Here is a 25,178-nt window from a genome sequence, read left to right on the forward strand (position 1 = left end):
CAAAAGCATATTTCCACGGAAGAGCTTTTTTCAAATGGCCCTCCATTCTGGCCAGTCCCTGACATCACGTGCTACTACATTGCGGGGCTTGCATTCTGCCACGTGTGCACGTGCCATTTAGTCACCCCCACCAGCATTCCTTACTGAATCTCAAACCTTTTCGGCTCTAATATTGTTCGGTTCTTTTTTATCGCCTGTAGCCGCCCACGCTGCCGCAGCGACGGCATGTGCGGCGCCTGCCACAATTTGCCCAGCAGCATAAATTGAATTTCCGTCTTCCACAGCTGTACAATTTGTGTCGCGGCACGTGCGTCATTCGCGGCATTCGCGGCATCTTTCCACAGTGGCACGTGACTTTAGGTGCCACAGGGCACTCTGTGGCGTTAAAAAAAATTCCAGATTTACGGCATTTTCTCTATTTTGTGTGAATATCATCGATGCGTTTTTTTTTTCATATGCCCATTACGCGAATGAATAAGCAGAAGCAAGTTTATCGCCAAGCATAGATAGACTGACTACACAATACACAACACAGTAGAAGTGCATCACCATACACTAATCACAATGAGCTCTTGTGAATTTTCTAGTAATAACTGTCGCTGTCGTATTAGCAGCAAAATTTTCCACAGACAAATCTGTAATCACACAGATATGTACATACATATATATATATATATATATCTATATATATTCCTTTATTATTTTAATGTCTATGTTTAATGCATATTTTCTTGTTTGTTTGTTTTTAGTTCGACAATTTAAAAAGAATATCGTCATTCAAACACATACATCATGGATTCCAGACATAACGTTATTGATTTGGTCGGTAATACCCCATTAATTGAATTGAAAAAGGTTCCAAAGGCTTACGGTATCAGACCAAAGATCTATGCCAAATTGGAATTGTATAACCCAGGTGGTTCCATCAAGGACCGTATTGCCAAATATATGATTGAAGATGCTGAAGCCAGAGGTATCATTGACCCAAGCAGATCCACTTTAATTGAACCAACTTCAGGTAACACTGGTATTGGTTTGGCTTTAATTGGTGCCATCAAAGGTTACAGAACCATCATCACTTTACCAGAAAAGATGTCCAATGAAAAAGTGTCTGTCTTGAAAGCCTTGGGTGCTGAAATCATCAGAACTCCTACCCAAGCCGCTTGGGATTCTCCAGAATCTCATATCGGTGTTGCCAAGAAATTAGAAAAGGAAATCCCGGGTGCCATCATTTTAGATCAATATAATAACATGCAAAACCCATTTGCCCATTACGAAGGTACCGGTAGAGAAATCAAAGAACAATTACAAGAATTGAAAAAATACGAAAAATTGAATGCTGTTATTGCCGGTGCTGGTACTGGTGGTACCATCTCTGGTATTGCTAAATATTTGAAAGAACAAAACCCAAAGATTAAAATTGTTGGTGCTGATCCAGAAGGTTCTATCTTGGCCCAACCTGCTAAATTGAATGAAACCGATTTGGCTGAATATAAAGTCGAAGGTATTGGTTATGATTTCATTCCAAACGTCTTGGACCGTTCTTTGGTTGATGTTTGGTACAAGACTACTGATAAGCCAGCTTTCAAATATGCCCGTCAAGTTATTGCTAACGAAGGTATGTTAGTTGGTGGTTCTTCTGGTTCTGCCTTCACCGCCTTGGTTGAATATTGTAAGGAACACCCTGAATTGACCGAAGATGATGTCATTGTCGTCATCTTCCCAGATTCCATCAGATCTTACTTGACCAAATTCGCCGATGACCAATGGTTGAAGACTAATGGTTTATGGGACGACGAAGTCTTGTCTCGTTTCGATTTCTCCGGTATGAAGAGAGAAATTGTTTCTGCATCCAAGACTACTGCTGAAAACGATGTCTTCAAGAACGCCACTGTTAAAGATTTGAATTTAAAACCAGTCATTTCTGTTAGAGATAACGCCACAATCGACTCTGTCGTCAAGATCCTAAAGGATAACAGTTTTGATCAATTACCAGTCTTGAGTGCCGAAGGTAAATTACGCGGGTTAGTCACTTTATCACAATTATTAAAGGGCTTATCCAATGGTAAGACCAAGAAAGACAGCATCGAAGGTATGTACTTCGATTTCAAAAAATTAAACAACTTTGATGAAATCTCCTCTTATAACGAAAACAAATCCGGTAAGAAGAAGTTCGTCAACTTCAGTACCACCACAAGATTGCATGAATTGAACGAGTTCTTTGAAAGAAACTCTTCTGCCATCATCACCGATTCCAGCATGAAACCAGTCCATATCGTCACAAAGGTCGATCTATTGGATTTCTTGGCTTAATCGCTCACACTTCTAATCTTTGTTTTAATTTTTATTTTTATTTTTATTTTTATTTTTTTAATATTAAAAAAATAAAAAATTTAACTTCTTCTAAGTTATTAATTTGTAAATTATATATCTATATATACTTTTATCCTATTCTGTAAAATTACTTTCTTTTGACACTTTCAACTCTATTCTTGGCACACGTTCACGTGTCAAGCCGTAGTGCCCCTAGCCACTTCAGGAAACATTCTCGCTATCCACTTGGCTCTTCCAATCACTGAAAAACTCACGCTGGCCACGCGGCAGTCTGGCCCACATGCTGTGCCAAATACTCGTTTACTACGGAATTTTTCTCTGTACGGCAAAATCCCGCTCTGGGTTACTCAGCCCAAAAGCACACACCTTCGTCCTATCACAGAAAACAACGCACAACCTAATCTTGCTCACTAGGCCATAGTGAAAAATTATATACATACATACTCACTAATAATGCAATCACATAAGCAACCAAATACATAAATATATAATAGGAACATAATTGAACTAAAAATTGGCAAAAAAAAATAAAATAATTTATCAATTCTTTCTCCCAATTCCTCTTCATTCGTTTGGTGTTGGTTGATTAATCCATGCATATTACTATTATATCATAAGCATAATTGTAAATAGTTTTATTTTTTTTTTGATTCACAGTAATATTAACACCCTAGGCTGCCCTCTTCATAATGCATTCTGCTGAATTTATAGAGACTCAAGATCCACCAGTCACTTCAATTCTTGCTGGTGGTTATAACCATCCATTGCTACGTGAATGGCAATCAGAAAGACAATTGCATAAAAATATGTTCATTTACCCTTTATTCGTTTCAGACATTGATGATGAAGTTACTGCCATTGAATCTTTGCCAAATATTAATCGTTACGGGTTAAATACTTTGAAGCCATACGTAGAATCATTGATAAAGAAAGGGTTGCGTTCCGTCATATTGTTTGGTGTACCATTAGCCCCAGGTATCAAAGATCCAATTGGTACAGCTGCTGATGATCCAAATGGTCCAGTCATTCGTGCAATTAGAATGCTACGTGAAAGTTTCCCATCCCTATACGTCATGACAGATGTCTGTTTATGTGAGTACACTTCACATGGCCATTGTGGTATTTTATTCCCAGATGGTACAATTGATCGTAAACGTTCTGTGCAAAGAATTGCTGCTGTAGCCACAAATTATGCTCGTGCTGGTGCTCATTCAGTGGCTCCGAGTGATATGATTGATGGGCGTATCTTTGCTATAAAGCAAGCTTTATTAAAGGAAAACTTGGCCCATAAGACTTTTATCATGTCATATTCTGCTAAATTTAGTGCTGATTTATATGGTCCATTCCGTGATGCTGCATGTAGTTCTCCATCAAGTGGTGATAGAAAATGTTATCAATTACCATCTTCCGCTAAAGGGTTGGCTCATCGTGCAATTGAAAGAGATTTAACTGAAGGTGCCGATGGTATCATTGTTAAACCTTCTACTTTTTACTTGGATATCATTTCAGATGCTTCAACTCAATGTAAAGATGTCCCGCTATGTGCTTATCATGTTAGCGGTGAATATGCAATGCTACATGCAGCTGCTGAAAAGGGTGTGGTCCAATTGAAACAAATCGCTTTTGAATCTCATATGGGGCTATTAAGAGCTGGTGCCGGTTTAATCATTTCTTATTTTACTCCAGAATTTTTAGATTGGTTGGATGATGATGAACTTTAAAGAAAAAATAAATTTATTAGTGTTATTTATGCTATATATATATGTATGTATGTATATATGTATTGTAATATATGCCATGGAACATTCAAGGAAAAAATAGTAGTTTTATGTTCCACAGTTGAGATATATTCTGTTGTGTATATATATACAGGGTATATCTATAATTCTGTCTTATGTTATATATACAATTTTTTATACTCAAGCTAAAGTTTACATTCACATAAAAAGATGTTAATTTTTATGTTAGCCTTTACTACTTAAAAAACAAGGTATTGTAGAATAAGAGAATAAGTAAGATTTAAATAGTGAGTTTCTTCTCCTAACGATACATTTTTAGCTTCATTTATAGGTCATTTACTTACAGCTTGTGGTAAATCTTTTATGTTATTTTCTCTTGCTGTATACTCTGAGCATCATACTAGTAGACTTTTATGTCATTCGGTTTAGGTAATGTAGTAAATACCATAATTTGTTGTAAATTTGACATTTTTCTAGGTAATTCTCATGTCTATTCAAATTATAATTTCTATTCCATGGAAAAGCAATAGGTTTCTTTGAAATAGATAGCAACTAAGTTAGAAAAGAACAGTTCGTTGCCAAGTGGTTCGAGTAGTATATTGTTTGGCCCATAGTAGAATTTTGAAGTTATGATACCTTATCCAACATTATCCATTTTTTTTCAAATCTAACGACAAGCTTTGAGTATTGAGTATGTCTTATCACATATGATCGATCTGTCATAATTTTTTACAAGCTCCCTTCTCAAATTTCAAATCAGTTTTAAATGACACTTTTCTTATTATTTTTTTAAACTTTTTTGGCGACAATAATTTGCTTTATCATTTATGTTTTCTATATATTATGGACTTATAAGTACATACCAATGTATCAGAGAAAATATGAAGTTCAAATGATAAACTTACAGTATGCTCTAGCCTAGCTTATGAATATAACGCTTAATAAATGATATTAGTTTAAAGCAGAAATCCAACCGTTAACCAAGTTATTGTATTTTTGGACTCACAAAAATAAACTGGCACATTTGGACCATAAAATGATCTATAACAAACTACAGAAGCTACAAACTTTTTAATGATGAGATGGTATTTTATATATATTTGATAAATAGAAAAGGTACTGTGTTAATGAGAATCTTACACAGTGAAGAGGACATATTGTATAATGCAATGTCAGAGGATTATTGTAGTAGTACAGAATTCTCCTGTCATGTTTATTCCATGTTGATATTATCTGGCATAGCTTCAGTGTGATGTGACCATTATATATTGAAGTGGAAGCAATATATTACCGTACTGCAGACTCTTTATTGTATTAATAGATTCAATAATTTGATTCTTTGATTATTAATAATAATAGTTTTCTACAAAAAATTGTTGTAAAACCATCTAAGCGCCGTCACCTTTCATGTAATACTTACAAGAAATCGGTACAAGAGAAGCCTCGAGAGAGGACAGATCAGCTGACCACAGCTGAGAAACAACTATTCAGCAGGCGTGGAACATCAACTGTAACCACTGAATCTGCACACACTTCCGGTTCATCTCGAACACCTATTAGTAAGAATGACACCCAGGTTTCAATGAGTGTACCGTATCTTGTAACTATACACCCAGAACTGTCCATTTCCAAAGGTGTATATAAGGAGCATGTATAGATCGATATGCTACTATATACCATATAGAGAAGGACCAAGGGGAGATACAATAATCTTGTGTAATACAACCTGTAGCTACTGATCTCAGTACCATCCGAACTCTGAAACATCACCCACGTCCTGCTAGTCTCGTATTACAACGAAAAATGTTGTAAACCAACTTAGGAGTACGATACACTTAAAGAGTAACTACCAAAACTTAACTTAACAATCTTATTAACTTAATACCAGTTAATCCTTCGAACTTACGGATATAATTGTTGTTCTTTTTAAACTAAATAACTATATATAAGAACTATAAATTTGTGTCTTAAGTCTGGAAAAGCTGGCCTTTAAATACTTTTCAAAGGTCAACGCCAGCTTTCCCATTTTACTTTAATTGGACTGTTTGTAAACTTACTTACAAGGGTAGGAGTGCACAGTTTAAGTAATGCTGGCTAACTAGTAGAGATTATGCATCGAACCGATATTCACAGGTATGCAACTAACAGTTGCTCAGTGTTATGTATAATTTCTAGTTAGCAACTTGTAGATGAGTATAAAGTCAATCTCGTCTACAACAAAAAACAGAAACGGGCGTGTGGTCTAGTGGTATGATTCTCGCTTTGGGTTGTTTAACACAAGTATGCGAGAGGCCCTGGGTTCAATTCCCAGCTCGCCCCTTTTCTTTTTGTAACTGTAACAATTTTAAGCTTTGCTACTTCCAGTAGTATATCCTTTTGTTTTCTGGTTCTTTCTTCTTTGTTCTACCTTAACACTCTAGTTTATTCTTTTAGCTTTAGATTCTTAAATAGGATTTATATTCATGATTCACTTACTTGTTAATTAACATATTCATTCCGTTATCACGTGATCCTGATTTATACACGTGACTAAAGTAGCTCGCACTACGTGACACTTTTTTAAAAATATTTGGTTAAAATCACGTGAAAGTGAACCAAACGTTAATTACGAAGAATATAACGGTTACATATTTTATTTGAAGCTGACCTCTCATTTGTCATGATCTTTTTTTAAACTAATAGATATAATTAATATATTTTCTTTATCAAACTCTAAGTTATGCTAAAGTTATTTTATATCCTTACTAATAAGATGAATGTATTTCGGCTACACCTTGACTTATTACAATCTCTATCAAAATTTTTCGTGTTGAAATTTCTCTTTTAGCTTATGTTTCAAGTTCAAATATATTACTAATATATGTGGTCAAGTATGCTTATTTTTAGTCCATCTGATGCATATACTACATAACATCTAGAAGGAACAACCTATAATACAGCTTTGAATATTGGTGTAACAGAAAGTTATGTGAATGTATAAGTTAAACTTCGGTACGGCTATAGTAATATTATGTTTTATATAAAAAAGTATTTGTTTGAGACTAATGTAGCAATTTCCTAGGTTATTTACCATTTAGTGTACATTAATTCCTCCGTCCAGCACTAATATTTAATATTAAATGTTAAAAATGAATAATTTTATTACGAGTTAAGAACGATTAAGGCAGATTACTCTTGGTATAAAGATATATTTTGTAAGAAACAATGTTTAATTAATGGATTGCTTTGCGTGCTGCATAATATATAAATATGACTTATTGGTCTGGCTTCCCAATTTCCTATCTGTCTCTATTAAGGTGTTTATCAAAGTCTTAGCTTGTTGGTATATTGAAACGTAAACTTTAAAAATTTATAAAATAAATTTAATTATTACACAATGTGAAAGAATAAATAGTAAATAAATGACTATATAGAATAATAAACATAAGAAGTATCTATCAATGAAAAATAAAAGACATCAATTAATGATTAAATAAATTAATCAACTTCTTCAACAGTTGGACCTTCAGCATCTGGGGCTGGTGGAGCACCGCCTGGGAAACCACCTGGAGCAGCGCCACCTGGAGCACCACCGGCTTGATATAATTTTGTCATGATTGGGTTAGCAACGCTTTGTAAGTCCTTCAACATATCATCGAATTCTTCTTTAGAAGCAGTTTGGTTGCTGTCCATCCAAGAGATAACTTCGTCAGCTTTCTTAGTAACAGCTTCCTTATCAGCTTCATCTAATTTGTCACCAGCTTCACCGACAGATTGTTTTAAAGAGTAAGCAATAGATTCTAATTGATTCTTAGATTGGATTCTTTCAGTTTCTTTTTCATCTTCTTCCTTGAATTTTTCGGCTTCAGCAACCATCTTTTCAATATCGTCCTTAGATAATCTACCCTTATCGTTGGTAATGGTAATCTTAGAGGACTTACCGGTACCCTTTTCAACGGCAGAAACGTTTAAGATACCATTGGCATCAATATCGAAAGTAACTTCAATTTGTGGGACACCTCTTGGAGCTGGTGGAATACCAGATAATTCGAACTTACCTAATAAGTTGTTGTCCTTAGTCTTAGCTCTTTCACCTTCGAAGACTTGAATCAAGACACCTGGTTGGTTGTCAGCATATGTAGAGAAGACTTCAGATTTCTTGGTTGGAATAGTAGAGTTTCTTGGAATTAACTTAGTCATAACACCACCAGCAGTTTCAATACCTAAGGATAATGGAGCAACATCCAATAACAATAAATCTTGAGTCTTAGAAGATTCATCACCAGTCAAAATAGCAGCTTGGACAGCAGCACCATAAGCAACAGCTTCATCTGGGTTAATAGATCTGTTTGGTTCCTTACCGTTGAAGTAATCAGCAACTAATTTTTGAACCTTTGGAATTCTGGTAGAACCACCGACCAAAACAATTTCGTGAACAGCAGATTTGTCTAATTTAGCATCTCTTAAAACCTTTTCAACTGGATCAATAGTAGATCTGAATAAATCAGCACATAATTCTTCGAATCTGGCTCTGGTAATGGAAGTGTAGAAATCAATACCTTCGAATAAGGAGTCAATTTCAATAGAAGTTTGGGCAGAAGAAGATAAAGTTCTCTTAGCTCTTTCACAAGCAGTTCTTAATCTTCTCAAAGCTCTTTGGTTAGTGGTTAAATCCTTCTTGTTCTTTCTCTTGAATTCTTGAACGAAGTGATTGACCAATCTGTTATCGAAATCTTCACCACCTAAATGGGTGTCACCAGCAGTAGCTCTAACTTCGAAGATACCTTCTTCAATGGATAATAAGGAAACATCGAAAGTACCACCACCTAAATCGAAAATCAAAACATTTTCTTCATGGCCTTTCTTGTCCAAACCGTAAGCAATGGCGGCAGCAGTTGGTTCGTTAATGATTCTTAAAACATTCAAACCAGCAATAGTACCAGCATCCTTGGTAGCTTGTCTTTGAGAGTCATTGAAATAAGCTGGAACGGTAACGACAGCATCGTTAACCTTGCAACCCAAGTAAGATTCGGCAGTTTCCTTCATCTTACCTAAGACCATGGAAGAGATTTGTTCAGGAGTGAAGGTCTTCTTTTCACCCTTGTATTCAACGGTGATTTGTGGCTTACCATCAATGTCAACAACCTTGAATGGGAAATGTTTCATATCACCTTGGACTTCATGGTCAGAGAAGTTTCTACCAATCAAACGCTTAGCGTCAAAAACGGTGTTAGATGGGTTCATGGCAGCTTGGTTCTTAGCAGCATCACCAATTAATCTTTCAGTGTCAGTAAAGGCAACGAAAGATGGAGTGGTTCTGTTACCTTGATCATTGGCGATAATATCAACTCTATCATTAGAAAAGTGGGCAACACAGGAATAGGTAGTACCTAAATCAATACCAACAGCTTTAGACATTTTTTTTTACAGTTATAGCAGAATAAGTCTTATTCTTAACCTCTTCGAAAAGACGGGAAATGGAATAAAAGGGTTGTTTTCTGACAAATGAATATCCAAAATCAATCTAATCTTTAAATAGAGATTTTCAAGCATTTATATATCTCAAATATTCGAAGGGATGAACAAAAATTGGAAATCTCTTGAAATTTGTCTAGGCTAGAAAAGATTCTGGAAGATTCGATGGAACTTTTCAAATTACCGGTTTCGGACAGATTCTTCGTAAAAAAGTTTCTATGAAATTCCACAAAATTTAGTTATAATAAAGAAAAGCGGCGCTGGAAAATTCTCGAAAAATCGATTCTTAAATTGCACGTGCAAATATGTAGATTTTCATAGAGGCGTATTTCTTTTGTAATACAAAGTTTGAATTAGAGGTAGCCTTAAAACAAAAGATTTTTCAGGTATTCATTGTGATCTTTCTCAAATAATGTCAGTCATTGGCTCGTGTTGATAGCTTCACTATTAAGATGATAAGCAATTAACAATTGTATTTAGTTTGCTATATACGGGTAAAAATAGATTTTACTATATCTATATGTATATTAACTATTAGAATTATTGTGACGAAGTCGTATTTTACCTTTAATGACTCTTGGAACTATTTAACTTTAGTTCAGTAGTGATGTTATGACTGGCAACACGAGTTAATAAAAGTTTGGCATTAGTATACATTTGTTTGACGGGGAGTGGCACTGATGGATGAGCAATTAGTCCATCAAGACGTACCCTCCATTGAGCAAAAGCTGCCTTGGTATATTTAGATGATTCATATTTTAATTTCATAAAAATTGAATAAAATATCAATACCATCCATGAATTTGGGAACCATAAGATAGCACGCAAAATTGCTAAAACTAAAATAAAGAGTTCTGTAACACCAACGTAGTGCATACAACGATCATTATAGGTATGTACAAATGTAGATATCTCCCTGACAGTCTTACTATTAGTTGAATTCCATTTGCAAACGTGGGGTAATAAAGTAGTTTTTAAGTAGATCAATCCATGAAATAACGAAAACATAAAATATGGTACTAGTGCAAATGGAAATCTTGAAGTAAACAACCACAATAGTGCTAATCCTAAATATTGTGCATTGTCGTTACGAGCAACGGAATTAAACGTAATCTTATTCTTGTGCAGAATAAAATGCTGATAGGTAATTATACCAAAACTCTCAATTACACCCAATAAGGAGACATAATACAGGCTTGAAAATCCTAAAACTGTGTACAATGTGGAGCATATTAAAACTAAGGCATGTCCCAGAAACCAGCAGAATTGTAATGATTTAAGAATTTCAGAGACTGGACGACTCTTAGGAGGGATAGAAGACTTTACCATATCAATTTAGCAATTGTAACGGTGGTTGAAGTTCTATTTGTAGTGATTAAAGTATTATGAGTTTTAGAATATTTCTTATCTGGCAGCCAAACCTAGTTTTTTTAATTATGCAGATTCCTTATTAATTTTTTTTCTTTAGATATCCCGAAATGTATGTTATGTATGTGAGTGGGTTATTTAGGGAATCTGAATTGATTAGGAAACTAAAGAGTAACGGATAAAAAATTTTAAATTCCAGAACATAAAGGAGGTCGGGAAAATGGCAATCTCATCGAAATAGTCGCAGATACTTATATATTATCTACATAATAGATATAATAAATCCTATCCATGTAGAGTGGCATGCAATTGACTGTTGGTAGGATTCTACCTGTAACTACATAATTTGATAAAAGTAATAAATTGGTTATTAGTCGTCCAATTATTTATGCTTGCTCTTCTTATTCTTCGGTTTTTTTACCAACGTCGATAAATCATTCACTGTGGTATTAGCCATGGAATCTCGAAAAGCAGCCTGTAAGATAGACATATTACCATCCATGTTTGGATTATTATTATGGTTGATGTCTTGTTTAATTTGTATTAAGTTATCCTTTAAATGAGCCTTGATATCGTCATCTATGGAATTTTCACCTTCTACAGGCTTGAGAACTTTGAGAATCGTATTTTTCGCATTTTTCAAATACAAATTTCTCCTTTTTGGCGGTATTTCTTTGTCAGTGGCCCATCTTAAAGCATGGGCCATTTTTATGTAACTTTCAGCAATTGCTAGCTGGTTATCTCTTTGCAATTCAATGGCTTTTTTGTAAGATTTAACGGCATCTTCAAAGGATTCAAGTTCTTGATATATGTCACCCATCAAATTAAGCAGTGGGCCAATAGAATGGTTATTATGGGTAGATTCAAAAATAGATTGGGCGATCTCCGCAACGTATAATGCATTTTCAAAAATATTTCCTTCTGCCAAGTCAACAAAGTGATCACTTGCATCTTCCTGATTTCCTTGCTCCTCATATTCCTCACTAATGTTAGAATTATCTTCTTTTTCTTGTTCTGCCCCTTTGTTGCTATCATTTTGATTATTACCATCTTTTTTCTGCTCTTCTATATCTTCTTCTTCTAAATCAAACTGATATAGAGTAGTATCTAATTGAATGTTAGAACTAACTTCAATCCCAGCTGTTAGATGGCTTTGGGAGTTGTATCTATCATCTATATCACTGTCATCTCCTTCGTCATCTTTATCATCTCCACTTTCCTCATTATTTTCATCTTCATTGAACATCTGATCTTTATCTAGTCCTAACTTAAATAATGATTTTGCAAATAACATTAAATGATCTGGATTTAGCATATTTGAATCCTCGGAATCTAACAGCATACCGTATGACCTAGCTGCTTCATAGTAGTTTTTAGTTGCAGTGTATTTTGCAGCATCTACCAAAAATCGTTTATTAGTGGAAGACATAGTCAATTCTTGTATTGAAGTAAATAAATGATTAGTGAAGATATTTTAGCCCGTGTATCTAAATTTCAATGATAATGCGTTAAATAAGGACATGTATGTTTAGATGCTATTTAGATCAAGAAAGTTGTATCTTAATGTAATTTTTTTTCTTATTTCCTCACAATATTTTTACGCGTACTAGTTAAGAATTCCTAAACGCGTTGCAATTTCAAGTTATTAAGTTTTCGAAAATAGAGAACCTTCTAGTTTAAAGCCAGCCTAATATTAACATTTTACTAATATCCTTCAACGTTTATATCAAAACCATTCTTGATTTGCATTATAATCATCTTTTTTTTTAATTTTTGAGTTATATATATCTACATGAAAAAGAAATATCAGTTGAAAGTTACAACTAGATAAAATTATTTAACGTGAAAGTATGGTGCCTGGTACGATGCCCTTTAAATGCTTCCCTATCATAATTAATCATGCCCTGTAAAAATTTGCTTTATAAATCATATATTGAGTTATTGAATTTAATCTTTCAATATGATTGGTACAATATTCTAGCTCATCGCACATATATAAAAATATTATCCTACTTGGAAGTTTAGTTACACATGCAAAGGAAATAATCGGCTACCTTTAATCCTAAGAATTTCTTTTTTATTCTAAATGAAAATATGATGCCTATTCTACTTAAATTAGCTGTCAAAGTTTTTCTTACGAAGTTTCATAATTTTGATATAATCTGATACTAAACATATCAATAAAATTAACGAAAAAATAAGAATCTTAAAGAAGTTGCTAGTTGTCAGATTGTAAATCTATAAAGTTCTTGACTCTATGATGTCATCACAGAAAAATTAAACTAATATAGTTAATATAATACTATTCTGGTGAAATAATAATAAATTATGCATAGAAGGCGTATTTTATTCTTAGATTAAGTATTTCAGCATGACCAATAAATTTTTGTCTTGTACTATCTATTAAATGTAACAAATATTGTCCAGAATTTATTAATCAATTTATTCAATATTTTATATTACATTGATTTCAATTTTACAATGTTAACACTCTTTGATTTGTAATGGATATATAAAAGCCAATGTAATATTAGATTTCTTCATAATGGCCCTACTTCAATCTTAAAATTAGACAAAGTAAAGTTTTATGAAGTATTTTGCAAAACAAGTAACTACATGATCAGTACTTCATAAAAAAGTACTATACTAAGAGATCTACTTCTGGCTTTAAATACTTTGCTTTATTCACATTTAATCTTATTAGCTAAGTATGTAAAATTCATATGTAGAATTAAGATCTACTTATTTCTTTTTATTTCTTTTAAGAATTTATGGGAAGATCCGGCATATATGTATATTTGTATATTTAAAACTATATATTTAATCTAAGTTTACCATCAACAAAAATGCAAATAATGTAATAGCACGAGTAGTTTGACTAGTATCTGTAAGCATTCACATCGTATTAGTATACCGTAGGTTGCTGAATTTATATTTTTGTTGTGGGAAATATGGGTATAAACATTTCATTTTCTAAGGTATCTTAACTTAGAATAATATATAGATAAGATTATTTTTACTATAAAAAAAATATTCAACGAAATAGTCAAAATAACTTTAAAGTAATAATTTAAGAGGAAACTCAAGATAAACTAATTATTTGTTAAATGATACGTCTTTGAGTACTAAATTTGATAATACCTAATGACCTATAAAATAGTAAAACTTAACCAGCTCCTAAGTAGTGTATATAAGTTTTCAGCAAAAATTGAACCTAAACCTGGGAACTATATAAAGAAAAGCACTAAAATAAGGTTAATAATTGACTCTTTAACTTATAATTGTAGCTAATAAATACGGGATGCCAGTAACGTTTCTTTTAAACCACAATTATCTGTAGTTCGTAAAAGAGAGAATGAACGTAAAGTATATGATATTTTGACTGGAATTTGAAAGAACCTGACATTATTTAATAATGGTGTTTTTGATGTAATATTGGATTACTTCTTTTACATACTATATTAACAACTATATTTATTTACAAAATATGCTCATTATATAGTAAAATAAAATAAGCACCATTCATAAATGTTCTTTAACCCTAAAATACATTCACCTTACCTAACTAATACCTTAAATATAAACCAAAGTAGGCATGTAAAAATTATACACTTAATAAAAGTTTCTTTCTAAGAAATAATTAGAAAAATAATTATATTATTTCCCAGCAATTGTTGGTAGTTAAGATGTATCTACTTCATTAATAAAACTAGTTTTAACTTTTTGATAAATAAATATAAAAGAAGAAAAGAAAAAGAAAAAGAAAAAGTCTGAGAAGGGATGTTGTCTCCCCAAACTAATGAAGCTTTTATTTTTATTGTCTTTTTATTATGGTATTACAGTTAATCATATATCTAGCACACCATCGGTAAAATATCAACAGGTTATTTAAAACTAGAAAATTATGCTTTAAAAGTTATATCGTTGATTACCTAATTGGTGGTAATATACCTTGATGTTAGTCTACTCCACTTCATTGATTTGTGTAATAGTATGTACATTAATTTGAAGTTAAGTAGTTATTATTCAGCTGTTAAAGTTTTCTAAATTATGATATGAAAGTTTTTAAATTAGTAGGCTTTAGAGTTATATAATATTAGTTAAGAACTTATTCCAGAGGTTCTGTAATACAAGTAGTACTGGAAATTATTTTGAAAATTGTGTTTTAAGATGAAAAAAAAACATTGTTTTCAAGTATTATATCTACTTTTTGTTTTTGAAAAAAAGGTTGTATTCTAACAATAAGTAATGTGTCAGCAAAGACACATGACTCGTGTTTTTAACTCCAACCTAAAACACTGCGTGCCTACGACATATATGAGCACTTCGTCCAGTTTGCATGATTCTAGCATGCCAGTTCAACTTGTATATAAACTAGCCCGATTCAAACCTATGTCTAACCCTTGTCTGTAGGTTACATATTTTGAGCATAAGATTTTTCTGATCTAAATACAATCTGAAATATAACAAAAAAATTTGTATTCTAACTACTGGGATTCAAGAGAGTTAGACATTGTTATACAGTGTTTAAGATGTAAAGACGATTAATTCATTTTAATTATACTATATAATTAAAATGAATATATTTCTTAAATAGTGTTTTTCGATATAAACAGAAAAACACATTTTAAACGATAAGTCAAGTGATAAAAAGTATTTTACCAGTTAATAGAAAATGATATAATCATATTCCAGCATCTAGCCTTTATCTATAGTTATATATATTCTGGATAGATAAAAGAACCAAGTTATTTCGATCCACACTCTATATTTAATACTACAAAAACTGTTGTAATACGAGACTGACAGTACAAGGATGGTGTTTCAGAGTTCGGATGGCACTGAGATCAGTAGTTACAGGTTGTATTACATTAGATTATTATATCTCCACTTTGCCCCTCTATATATCGTATATAATAGTATATTGATCTATACATGCTCCTAATATACTTCTCTTGTACTTATTACGTGAAAGGCGACAGGACCTAGATGGTTTTACAACAAAAACGTAAGATCTTTGGTTCCTTGGCCCAGTTGGTTAAGGCATCGTGCTAATAACGCGGGGATCAGCGGTTCGATCCCGCTAGGAACCAATTTTTTGGCACGCTGTGGTAAGTTGCACGTGATATTTTGAAACAGAAAGTCACATTATTTAAGACACCTCAATTGTGAACTAAGAGATATAGTCCTTATTTTTTTTTCATTCAATGTGGTAGTTAGGTTCTTTAGGACTTGAGAACCAGTTCAGAATATTTACGGGCATGTATTGGGTATATTTTTAAATAGTTAAAGTATTTAGCTCTGAGATGCTAATTTTGAATTTACACTTGTATCATTGACTAGACTGAATAATAGAATAGTTCTAATTAAATATGCAATGTTGATTATATAATATGACAGTAATACAACGATAAAGAATTTTGTTAAAATAATAATAATCTGGATGACAGCTTACTTTCTGTCTGTCTTTCTCTAAATATTGAAACAACATTCTTCTAGTATAGCTTATTATATCTTGTATATGATTATTAGCTACTCTTTCTGAATTTTACTCGTGACGAAGAAACTTTAGCCTTTGGTAAGGATATTGTTTTAACCTTATTTCTGTTTTAGTAAATAATTACGTTCAAAGTGTCGGAATATCTACAGATCATTCTCGGATCATCTCGGATTATTCGTGCGGTGGTGGCAGATGGTAATATTTAAATTACCTATTAATTTGGTTAGTCTTCAATTTAATTAATATTATTGTTACAGGATATTCGTAGAAAATGGTTCGGAAATGAAGTGATAATTGAACTTGCAAAAAAAAGTACCTCAAAAAGAATATAAATTCTTTCATCAATTTAATGGAAGCATCTTAAATATTTTCAATCCATTTATGAGGATCTCTGTAAATTAATATAAGTGGCCTGAGATAACAAATTTGTACATATCGATGCTAGTGTAAGTAATTTGACTGTGTTTAAATGTATTATTTAAAAGCAACTTTAAAAAAAGTTATTTAGTATTTTTGAAGAATGTTTAAAATATGTATGCAATAAAAAAGATATATAAATATATCACTGAAATATAAAGTTATAGTTGAATATATAAAAGATTTAAATAATGCGAATGCTATGTTATTCCTGCGTACAGGAGTTGCTCACTTGAAGTAATGACGTTTGGTGTATGTAATTAAATATGCATGTTTCATGTATTACGGGTTTAAATATACGAGCATAATATCATCAAAACATTCAATATCATCATCTGATGTAGCTTCATAAAATTCAAATATCATATTAGAAAACCACATTTTATTTGGTACAGTATTAGTTTGAAGGTATAAGTAGTAGAAGCAGCTAATGTTATGTAAATCACGTGTATTATTTGAGTGATCTGATTGTTATTCAATTTGAGAATGATTATATGGAAACACTAGACATTAAAAAGAGCTGGCATAACTCTCAAATTCAAATTCCATTAGTGTTTTATAGTCCAAGAGCATTCAAAAAATTTTAGCAATGCTCCGAACTCGGAAGATTTCATTATCTTACTTTGACTCATCATCTATAGTAGAGCCCCACAGCATGTGGAGATATTCGGACTATCAAAAATTAAGGGTTACGTATAGATCGACAAAAAAAATTGCATTCTTGATTCTGATAGGTCAAAATCGACGGAGTTCTATATCTAACTCAAGTTGTAAATTAAAGATAAATTATTGACCCATTATTAAAATTATTAATCTGCCATTATCAAGATTATTAATCCGATGGCAGTGTAGGTAGGTCAAAATAAGGCGGAAATATCCATATTCAGAATTGATAGTATGAAAAACTATTTAATGATAATATTTACAGGATACTTGATTAGGTTTGAGACACATTTGTAACAGCATCAGCTCATAGATAATGGCCTATTTTAGAAGTCCGCGTTTGTTGTAAAGAGGGGTGTTTAGTCAAAATTAAATAAGCAGAAATCGTTTTTTCCTACGAGCCCCGCACGACGCCGAAGCCAAGTGCCCTAGTGGGCGATGGCCCACATCATCGCCGTAGCACACGTCATTTTTGCCCCTCTGCCAAACTAGGAAAAATGCACAGATTTTGCTGGAACTGTGAACAGATATCAGTAGTTCAAAATAAAGCATTTCAAGCGTTATAGAGTTGTAATTATTTAGAGATATTTAGGCAAGATAAAGAGGGATTGTTATATCGTTCATCAAATGAACGTGCCAAGTTTAATTTAAACGGAATCTTCCAGCTTCTCTAATATTTTACTAATGAAGAAATCTCCAAAATATATATATATATATGTATGTGTGTAGAGGGGCTCTTCTTAATACTTTAACTTTTCATCTTAATCATTATTTGACCCTTATTGTACTTTAAGCTATGAAGTATGGTGCGGTAAAATGTTTATTTATGCTCGGGTTAAAATTTCGTTTAGTTTTTTGCTCGTACATTGGAAAGCGAGGTAATTATCGGAGGTAAAGTCTGCTCTAGGGAAGCCATCTTATAGTTGTAACAATCGTTTAGGGTTTTTTTCAATCAAATGAATATAGCCACTAATATAAATATAGATTTCTTTTTGTCTATTTAGCCCTTCCTTTATAGGAGTATATTGGGTTATAATTTTGTAATAATTCTCGAGAAATTAGGTTAAATAGCAATTTGTATTAGAAATGACTAGCCCCACATCAGTACTATTAGTAGGGGGATCAGGTTTCTTAGGCTTACACCTAATTGATAAATATTATGCGTTACAACCAAGACCAGAAATCCATATCCTAGATATTAGACCAATCCCTCGAAAAATTAATCTAAAACAATTTAGTTTTGATCCTAAAGATATTCATTTTCATAAGGGTAATTTGACTTCTCCTGAGGAGGTCGAAGATATTATTCGTAAATCAAAATGTGAGGTTTTAGTTCATTCAGCTTCTCCAATACATGGACAAGAATCCCACATTTATACTACAGTTAATGTTAAGGGGACACGTAATTTACTAGATATTTCGAAAAAACTTGGAATTCGCGCATTTGTATATACATCCTCAGCTGGTGTTATATTTAATGGGCAAGATATACATAATGGAGATGAGACTTGGCCAATTCCAGAAGTACCTATGGATGCCTATAATGAAACTAAGGCCATTGCAGAAAATATGGTATTAGAAGCTAATGATGAAAAATCTAATTTCTATACAATTGCTCTAAGGCCAGCAGGGATATTTGGTCCAGGTGATAGACAATTAGTACCAGGATTGAGACAAGTAGCTAAACTTGGCCAATCTAAATTTCAAGTGGGAGACAATAATAATCTTTTTGATTGGACATATGTTGGGAATGTGGCTGATAGTCACGTCCTTGCGACCCAAAAGCTTCTAGATAAAACGACATGTTCTAAAGTCTCTGGTGAGTCATTTTTTATTACTAACGATACTCCTTCTTATTTCTGGGCCTTAGCAAGAACAGTATGGAAAGCTGATGGTCATATTGATAAACGAATAATAGTGTTAAAAAGACCAATTGCCATTTTAGCAGGCTATCTATCAGAATTCTTCTCAAAATTACTTGGGAAAGAACCTGGGCTAACTCCATTTAGAGTCAAAATTGTGTGTGCGTATCGTTATCATAACATATCAAAAGCTAAGAGACTATTGGACTATCAACCTAATGTAGATATTGAAGAAGGTATTAGAAGAACACTATTATGGATGGATGAAGGATTAGAATAAAGATAAGGCTCTGTTACCTTTTTATTTAAAAAATTTTTTTCTCCTCACCAAATATTACAGTTTTAATTTACTTTTATACATTCTGTGCTTTCAAATATATATGGCTCCCCCTTATTCTATTTTCGATATTTTTTTAATTTCATGTTTATTACTGACAACATAAGGGAAATAGAGCAAAACATTTACTGTATTATGTATCTTTTATTTGTAGGAAGCTGTTTTATGCAGACTATTATACCTTATTTGTAGAAATAATTGTGTTTACTAGTGCTAATTTCATCTTATTGATAGATTTGAACTGAGTTCGATAATAATTTAATATTTGCTATATTTATATTTTCAAATACCCAAAGGTTAAAACAAAAAAGTAGAGAATGTTAGAAGAATTTTATTACATAAAGATAATATTGTAGTCCATATTTAAAATGTTAGTTATGTTCTAAAGTGTTTAAAACTTCGTTTTTTATCCATAATTAGTTGGAAGAATATAATGTGAGTGTTTACTTAGCATCTATTATTCAACTTCCTGCCATAACTAATTATAATATTTGATGAGATCAATATTAGCAGCACTACCAACAACAAATTTCTTCAGTTATTTAACCGATTAAACTATATACTCTATCTTCTTAAAGGGTAAAATAGTTTTTTCTATAAACTTGAAATATATAGAAAGCTTCCTCTAGTATTAAATATTGAATATTAATTTTGAATTTTTTAAATAGTCATAACTGTCATCAAATTTTTTTTGGTACTTTTCTACTTTAAATTCCAAAATAAGTTTATTATCACTTGTTAAAAAGTTATTACCATGAAAATTATATAATTATCTAAAATTTAATTAGTTACAATTTTTAAGGGGGTGTAGAAAAATGAAACCCCATTGGGAGGATTACTGTATATTTTACGACATTAGAATCCTTTGTATTGGTATTATTGTCAGTTATAGGTTAAGAAATAATTCTGTTTAAATTAGTAGTTAAAATATAGAAACCCCCTACTCTTTTGAAAAGGAATAAAAAGTAAATAAAATACAAAAATTTGATGTTAAATAAAAGGTTGGTGCTAGATATGGTCTTTATAGATACAACAGTAGATATACTGGTTTAGGATAAAAGATAGTATAACGTAAATATACGTTGCTAATAAAAACCCCAATTAGAAAATTCGTTGTCGTTAATTAATTACCATCATGTAGCTTCTACAGAATATACTAAGCATGAGAGGCACATAACTCTTGTGAGGTTAATTAGGTGAAAATTGTTCACTTAGAGATGACTATGAATTGACTTCTCTTGTCCAAAAAAATAATGTATAAATTGCCAATATTTCAGTCGACATCTAATCTTATATATTTTTATATATTTTCTATAATTGTTATTCCTACTCAAAAAGCTAGGAGGTGTCTATACTATAAACAATATACAAAAAAAGAATTATTCTCTTAATTAGGACTAACAGCAATACTAATATTAAGGATTCTAATGTCGTACAGTTCGCAATTTATATATTTTGTTTTTAGACAAGAGAAATCAATTCATTGTCGTCTATAGATGAAACATTTTTCAACCAATTAACCTCGCAAGTGTTGTCTGGCTCTTATGCCTAACATATCCCGTAGTAGTTACATAATGTACTCTAGTTACCGGTAATAAATTATCTTATTAGGGATTTTACTTGTAACATATATTCATGTTATACCCTCTTTTATCTTGGATCAGTATAACTACTCCATTATGTATAAAGACTATAAAGATCGAACATATATCTTAGTATTAGTATGTAGTTGGTTAGGTTATGCTCGGAAAATGTTTCTTAGGTTATAGTAATTAAATATATTGTATCCTAATTTTCGGAAAATTCTTTATAAATTAGTAACTCCTAAACAAAATATAAAAAACATAAAATTTTAAAATACATCTTTAACTTCAAACAATTTTATACAACGTTAGAAATAGCAAGAAATATAGTTGTTAAATAAATAAATAAAGATATATTATTATTATAATTATTATTTGTCGGATCTTTATGTATTAACTATTCTTATAATTGTCCTCCTCTAGCTAAATACGTATATAAAACTACAGAAGTATATAAAAGGGAGCTCTATTTTGACCAGCGGTCGAACTGTTCAAAATATTGTTGCTCATAGTTTAATTCTTAGTTAAGTAATCTGTTTGAATAATTATTATATTATTATTAAAAAAAACTCCTTGCTTCTTTCGAAAGGGAATATATAATATATACAGGATATACAATGAACAGTTATAAACTTTTGGGATATTTTCGTGGTAATTTATACTCCAAAAAATGGGCAGATCCACCATCAACGAATTGATGGTCTGATATTAAAATAGAACCTATCACATCCTAATACCTTCTTAATATCACTACTTGGGTATTTTTAGTAGTGAGGCCACGTATGCTTAATGCATGTTGGATTATTTATTACATTAAGTTGTTATTAGTTGTTGTATAAAGCCACAATTACGACAAAATTCATACTTTATTAGCTGTTAACACAAACCCACGACTTATGACACATAATTCCACAGCTCTGAGATATTTATATTCCGAGAAATGCAGGTTGTATAAAAATATCACTTAGTACGTAATATTTTATTATTATTATTATTATTATTATTATTATTATTATTATTATTATTATTATTATTATTATTATTATTATTATTATTATTAGTTAAAGATAGAGTAAGTTGTGATTAAAGAATAATTATAAGTGACAAACAAGAGAATAGAAATATAATTAATAAAAATTGAAGGAAGAGTGGCAAAAACCAACATTAGTTTAGATTCTACATTTAAATACTTAGTTATTAAGATCATAGATGCACTTCTAAACTATATGTCAAAATTGGAATGCAATTTTCAGAGTCATTCGTTTCATAACTATAAAAACGATTAATAGATATATCGAAAACAAAATATTGCGTTTTAAGAGATAGTTAACATAATTTTCACCATATAAGATATAAATTGGGTCTATTTTTATAGAATCAGAAGTGTATTTACATATTATTTAGGGACAAGTTTTTTTAAAAAGAATGTGACTGGCTTAATAAACTCAGACATAAATATTGAACTATGCTACAGATCTGATACACTTATTATTTTTTTAAATAACCTAATTTACTAAAGAGATTAGCCATACTAATTAATATCTGAGATTTTGTCTTACATTTTACAAAAAATTTAATGTTCCAAGCATTAATATATTTGCGTCACTTTAAACTTTTCGAGGCTCGGCTTGGTAATTTAAGTTAGTAGGCTCTTAGTTATTTCCGACTATATATCCAATTAGGACCAGTTCAGATAAAGTCTCCAAACAATGAAGAATTCATTGGTAATAATAATCACAATATATAAAAAAATGAATACAAAATCAGTTAACTTTCTTAAATTAACAGGGAGACTGAACTTCAGCACTTAATTCATAACGACTTTACCAGTTCTTCTAATAGGGTATCACAATGTCGACGGCTAGTTCCACTCTCAAAAGTTCCCCATTTTCACAACTACCAACTGAAGATATACTAACTGTGGTTTTACCAAGAGATAGACGTTGGTGGCTCTACTACTATTTAAGATTTTTAAATAAATCATGGATTTTTAGAGCAATTTATATAACTCTGATTTCGTTATTATTGCTATCATGGTGGACTGACAGTGATGAGCTTAAGGTATTATATGGCTTCCTTTTATTTTTTGTAGCAGTATTTGGAAGTCTGATAAGTGCTCTATTACTGTCTATAAACAGAATGAAGTATTTAATGGGCACCGAAGGACAAATGAAATTGTTGGCTGAAGTAACGAAATATAAACCAAGTCTCTATATAGAAAAGTGGGATCTGATTGCCTCTCATTTAAATGATTACCTTTACGAGATGAATGCTTTTCCGGACAGAGAGTTTTTTTATAATGGAAAACAGTGCATGCATCTTTTTCAAGGTATAGTTTCTACAAATAATACGTTACCAAACGGTTCTACTGACCCTGAAGTTCAAAATTTTGGCAAATATCTTGAACTTGCAAGAGAAGTGCATAAGGACTCTATTGATTTATATTGGGCATCCCATTATCCGGAACTTGCAATAGCTGATTTGGATCAGGGAGCTTCCGAATCGAATATTGAGAATTTAGATTTCATAACTTCGAAATAGTATATACATAATCTGTATATTTTCTATATATTACAACAAAATATAATGATTACGTCATTACAGCTACAAACAGAAAAAAACTGAAAATATAAAATGAATTTTTAATTTTTCAATTATGTAGGCATTCTCTAAATATAATTATTTAATACTTCAGTTTGAATGAATTTTTCTGACAAATATTTTAATTGCTCGAACACTTCAAAGAAGTCATTTCTGTCCCCAAGATATGGATCTTCTACAATATCATCATAATCACTACCTACGGGATTCCAATTGCCAAACAGGTATATTTTTGATAAATTCTTATTAGTCCCCTTAGATTTTAGATATTGGTTTTCAATATCCCGAAGATCAGAAATATTTGAGTCATCCATCCCAATTATATAATGAAATTTTTCAAAATCTTCATATTGTATCTGTCTTGTGCTCCCATTTTTTTTATCATATCTATAAATATGGCTTGTGCCATTGGAGAGCGACAATAATTACCTAAACATATGAACAAAACATTTTTTTCCCCTGACATTTCAAAAAAATTTAATTTAGTAAAGATTGGGTGTAGATCATTAGCTGAAGAGAATATTAACAGAGGAATCCCAAATATGCTCCAAACTTCGAAGACCACTTATTTACCTAAAGCTCACAGCTAACATTTATTATTTGACATGCTCGCGGCAATCTATAGATGCCGTGCAAGTGTGACCTGAATACACTGTAAAGTAAAGTGTCAAAAAATCTGTTTAGTAAATGACATAAAAAACAACAACCATATTTCTCACCTATTATTATCTGCCATCTAAATTTATTTGTTTTAAAGGCTGATTTTCTATTTTGCATAACATATAGTTAGACATAACAAGCTGTTGAGATTTGAAGCAAAATATTTTATGGATAAAATTAACTGATAATATCGACATTTCTTCAAATAGTCCCATAATATATTTATATTTTTGTACAATATTTTAACGTTCTATAATATAGCACATCCTGTTTAATGAAGTATATTTTCCTAAAAACAAACCTCTAAAATATAAAATAAGAATATCGGTTCGGATATCTAAATAATATCTAAAAAGAAGAAAATCAAAACAATTCAAATAGAAATAATTAGTTTGGAATAGAAAATAACATAATAAAATGTTAATATTAAAAATATATAGAATTAAATAAAATTAATTTTATTATAGTATAAAGTTAAATAAAGTATTAAAATTATTATAAATAATTAAAATAAAAGTTTAAATTATTTGTATGTAGCACGTGATAGATGTTTCTTTAGGAGGTATTTCTTTAAAAGATGGAAAATATACTAGCTTTTGGAAGATATTGTGTAGACAATTAATTTAGAGAGGTTTAATGAAGCATATTTAATGTTAAAAT

At 31.4% G+C, this 25,178-nt stretch overlaps 7 protein-coding genes and 2 non-coding genes across 9 annotated transcripts; 6 read left to right on the top strand and 3 right to left on the bottom strand.

Annotated features, from left to right (window-relative positions):
• Window positions 1–792: 792 nt before the first annotated feature.
• CYS4 (cystathionine beta-synthase CYS4) lies at window positions 793–2,313 on the top strand (the record flags this gene model as incomplete). The annotated part of the gene is made up of 1 exon (XM_004180686.1): window positions 793–2,313. The coding sequence occupies one exon, from the start codon at window positions 793–795 to the stop codon at window positions 2,311–2,313; it is 1,521 nt and encodes a 506-aa protein (XP_004180734.1).
• A 710-nt stretch (window positions 2,314–3,023) lies between these two features.
• HEM2 (porphobilinogen synthase HEM2) lies at window positions 3,024–4,055 on the top strand (the record flags this gene model as incomplete). The annotated part of the gene is made up of 1 exon (XM_004180687.1): window positions 3,024–4,055. The coding sequence occupies one exon, from the start codon at window positions 3,024–3,026 to the stop codon at window positions 4,053–4,055; it is 1,032 nt and encodes a 343-aa protein (XP_004180735.1).
• Window positions 4,056–6,304: 2,249 nt separating this feature from the next.
• TBLA0Etrna3P lies at window positions 6,305–6,392 on the top strand. The gene is given in 2 exon segments: window positions 6,305–6,341; window positions 6,356–6,392. It is a non-coding gene; the product is annotated as a tRNA-Pro (tRNA).
• Window positions 6,393–7,550: 1,158 nt separating this feature from the next.
• Window positions 7,551–9,470, bottom strand: SSA2 (Hsp70 family chaperone SSA2; the record flags this gene model as incomplete). The annotated part of the gene is made up of 1 exon (XM_004180688.1): window positions 7,551–9,470. One exon carries the CDS (start codon window positions 9,468–9,470, stop codon window positions 7,551–7,553), a length of 1,920 nt encoding a protein of 639 aa, XP_004180736.1.
• A 624-nt stretch (window positions 9,471–10,094) lies between these two features.
• Window positions 10,095–10,856, bottom strand: POM33 (nucleoporin POM33; the record flags this gene model as incomplete). The annotated part of the gene is made up of 1 exon (XM_004180689.1): window positions 10,095–10,856. The coding sequence occupies one exon, from the start codon at window positions 10,854–10,856 to the stop codon at window positions 10,095–10,097; it is 762 nt and encodes a 253-aa protein (XP_004180737.1).
• A 421-nt stretch (window positions 10,857–11,277) lies between these two features.
• Window positions 11,278–12,324, bottom strand: HIF1 (Hif1p; the record flags this gene model as incomplete). Its single annotated transcript, XM_004180690.1, has 1 exon — window positions 11,278–12,324. The coding sequence occupies one exon, from the start codon at window positions 12,322–12,324 to the stop codon at window positions 11,278–11,280; it is 1,047 nt and encodes a 348-aa protein (XP_004180738.1).
• A 3,590-nt stretch (window positions 12,325–15,914) lies between these two features.
• On the top strand, window positions 15,915–15,988 carry TBLA0Etrna6I. Its single transcript has one exon. It is a non-coding gene; the product is annotated as a tRNA-Ile (tRNA).
• Window positions 15,989–18,561: 2,573 nt separating this feature from the next.
• On the top strand, window positions 18,562–19,617 carry ERG26 (sterol-4-alpha-carboxylate 3-dehydrogenase (decarboxylating); the record flags this gene model as incomplete). Its single annotated transcript, XM_004180691.1, has 1 exon — window positions 18,562–19,617. The coding sequence occupies one exon, from the start codon at window positions 18,562–18,564 to the stop codon at window positions 19,615–19,617; it is 1,056 nt and encodes a 351-aa protein (XP_004180739.1).
• Window positions 19,618–23,108: 3,491 nt separating this feature from the next.
• On the top strand, window positions 23,109–23,798 carry TBLA0E01640 (uncharacterized protein; the record flags this gene model as incomplete). The annotated part of the gene is made up of 1 exon (XM_004180692.1): window positions 23,109–23,798. One exon carries the CDS (start codon window positions 23,109–23,111, stop codon window positions 23,796–23,798), a length of 690 nt encoding a protein of 229 aa, XP_004180740.1.
• Window positions 23,799–25,178: the final 1,380 nt, after the last annotated feature.

This window comes from Henningerozyma blattae, chromosome 5 (genome assembly GCF_000315915.1).
Source record: "Henningerozyma blattae CBS 6284 chromosome 5, complete genome".
Classification (NCBI taxonomy): domain Eukaryota; kingdom Fungi; phylum Ascomycota; class Saccharomycetes; order Saccharomycetales; family Saccharomycetaceae; genus Henningerozyma; species Henningerozyma blattae.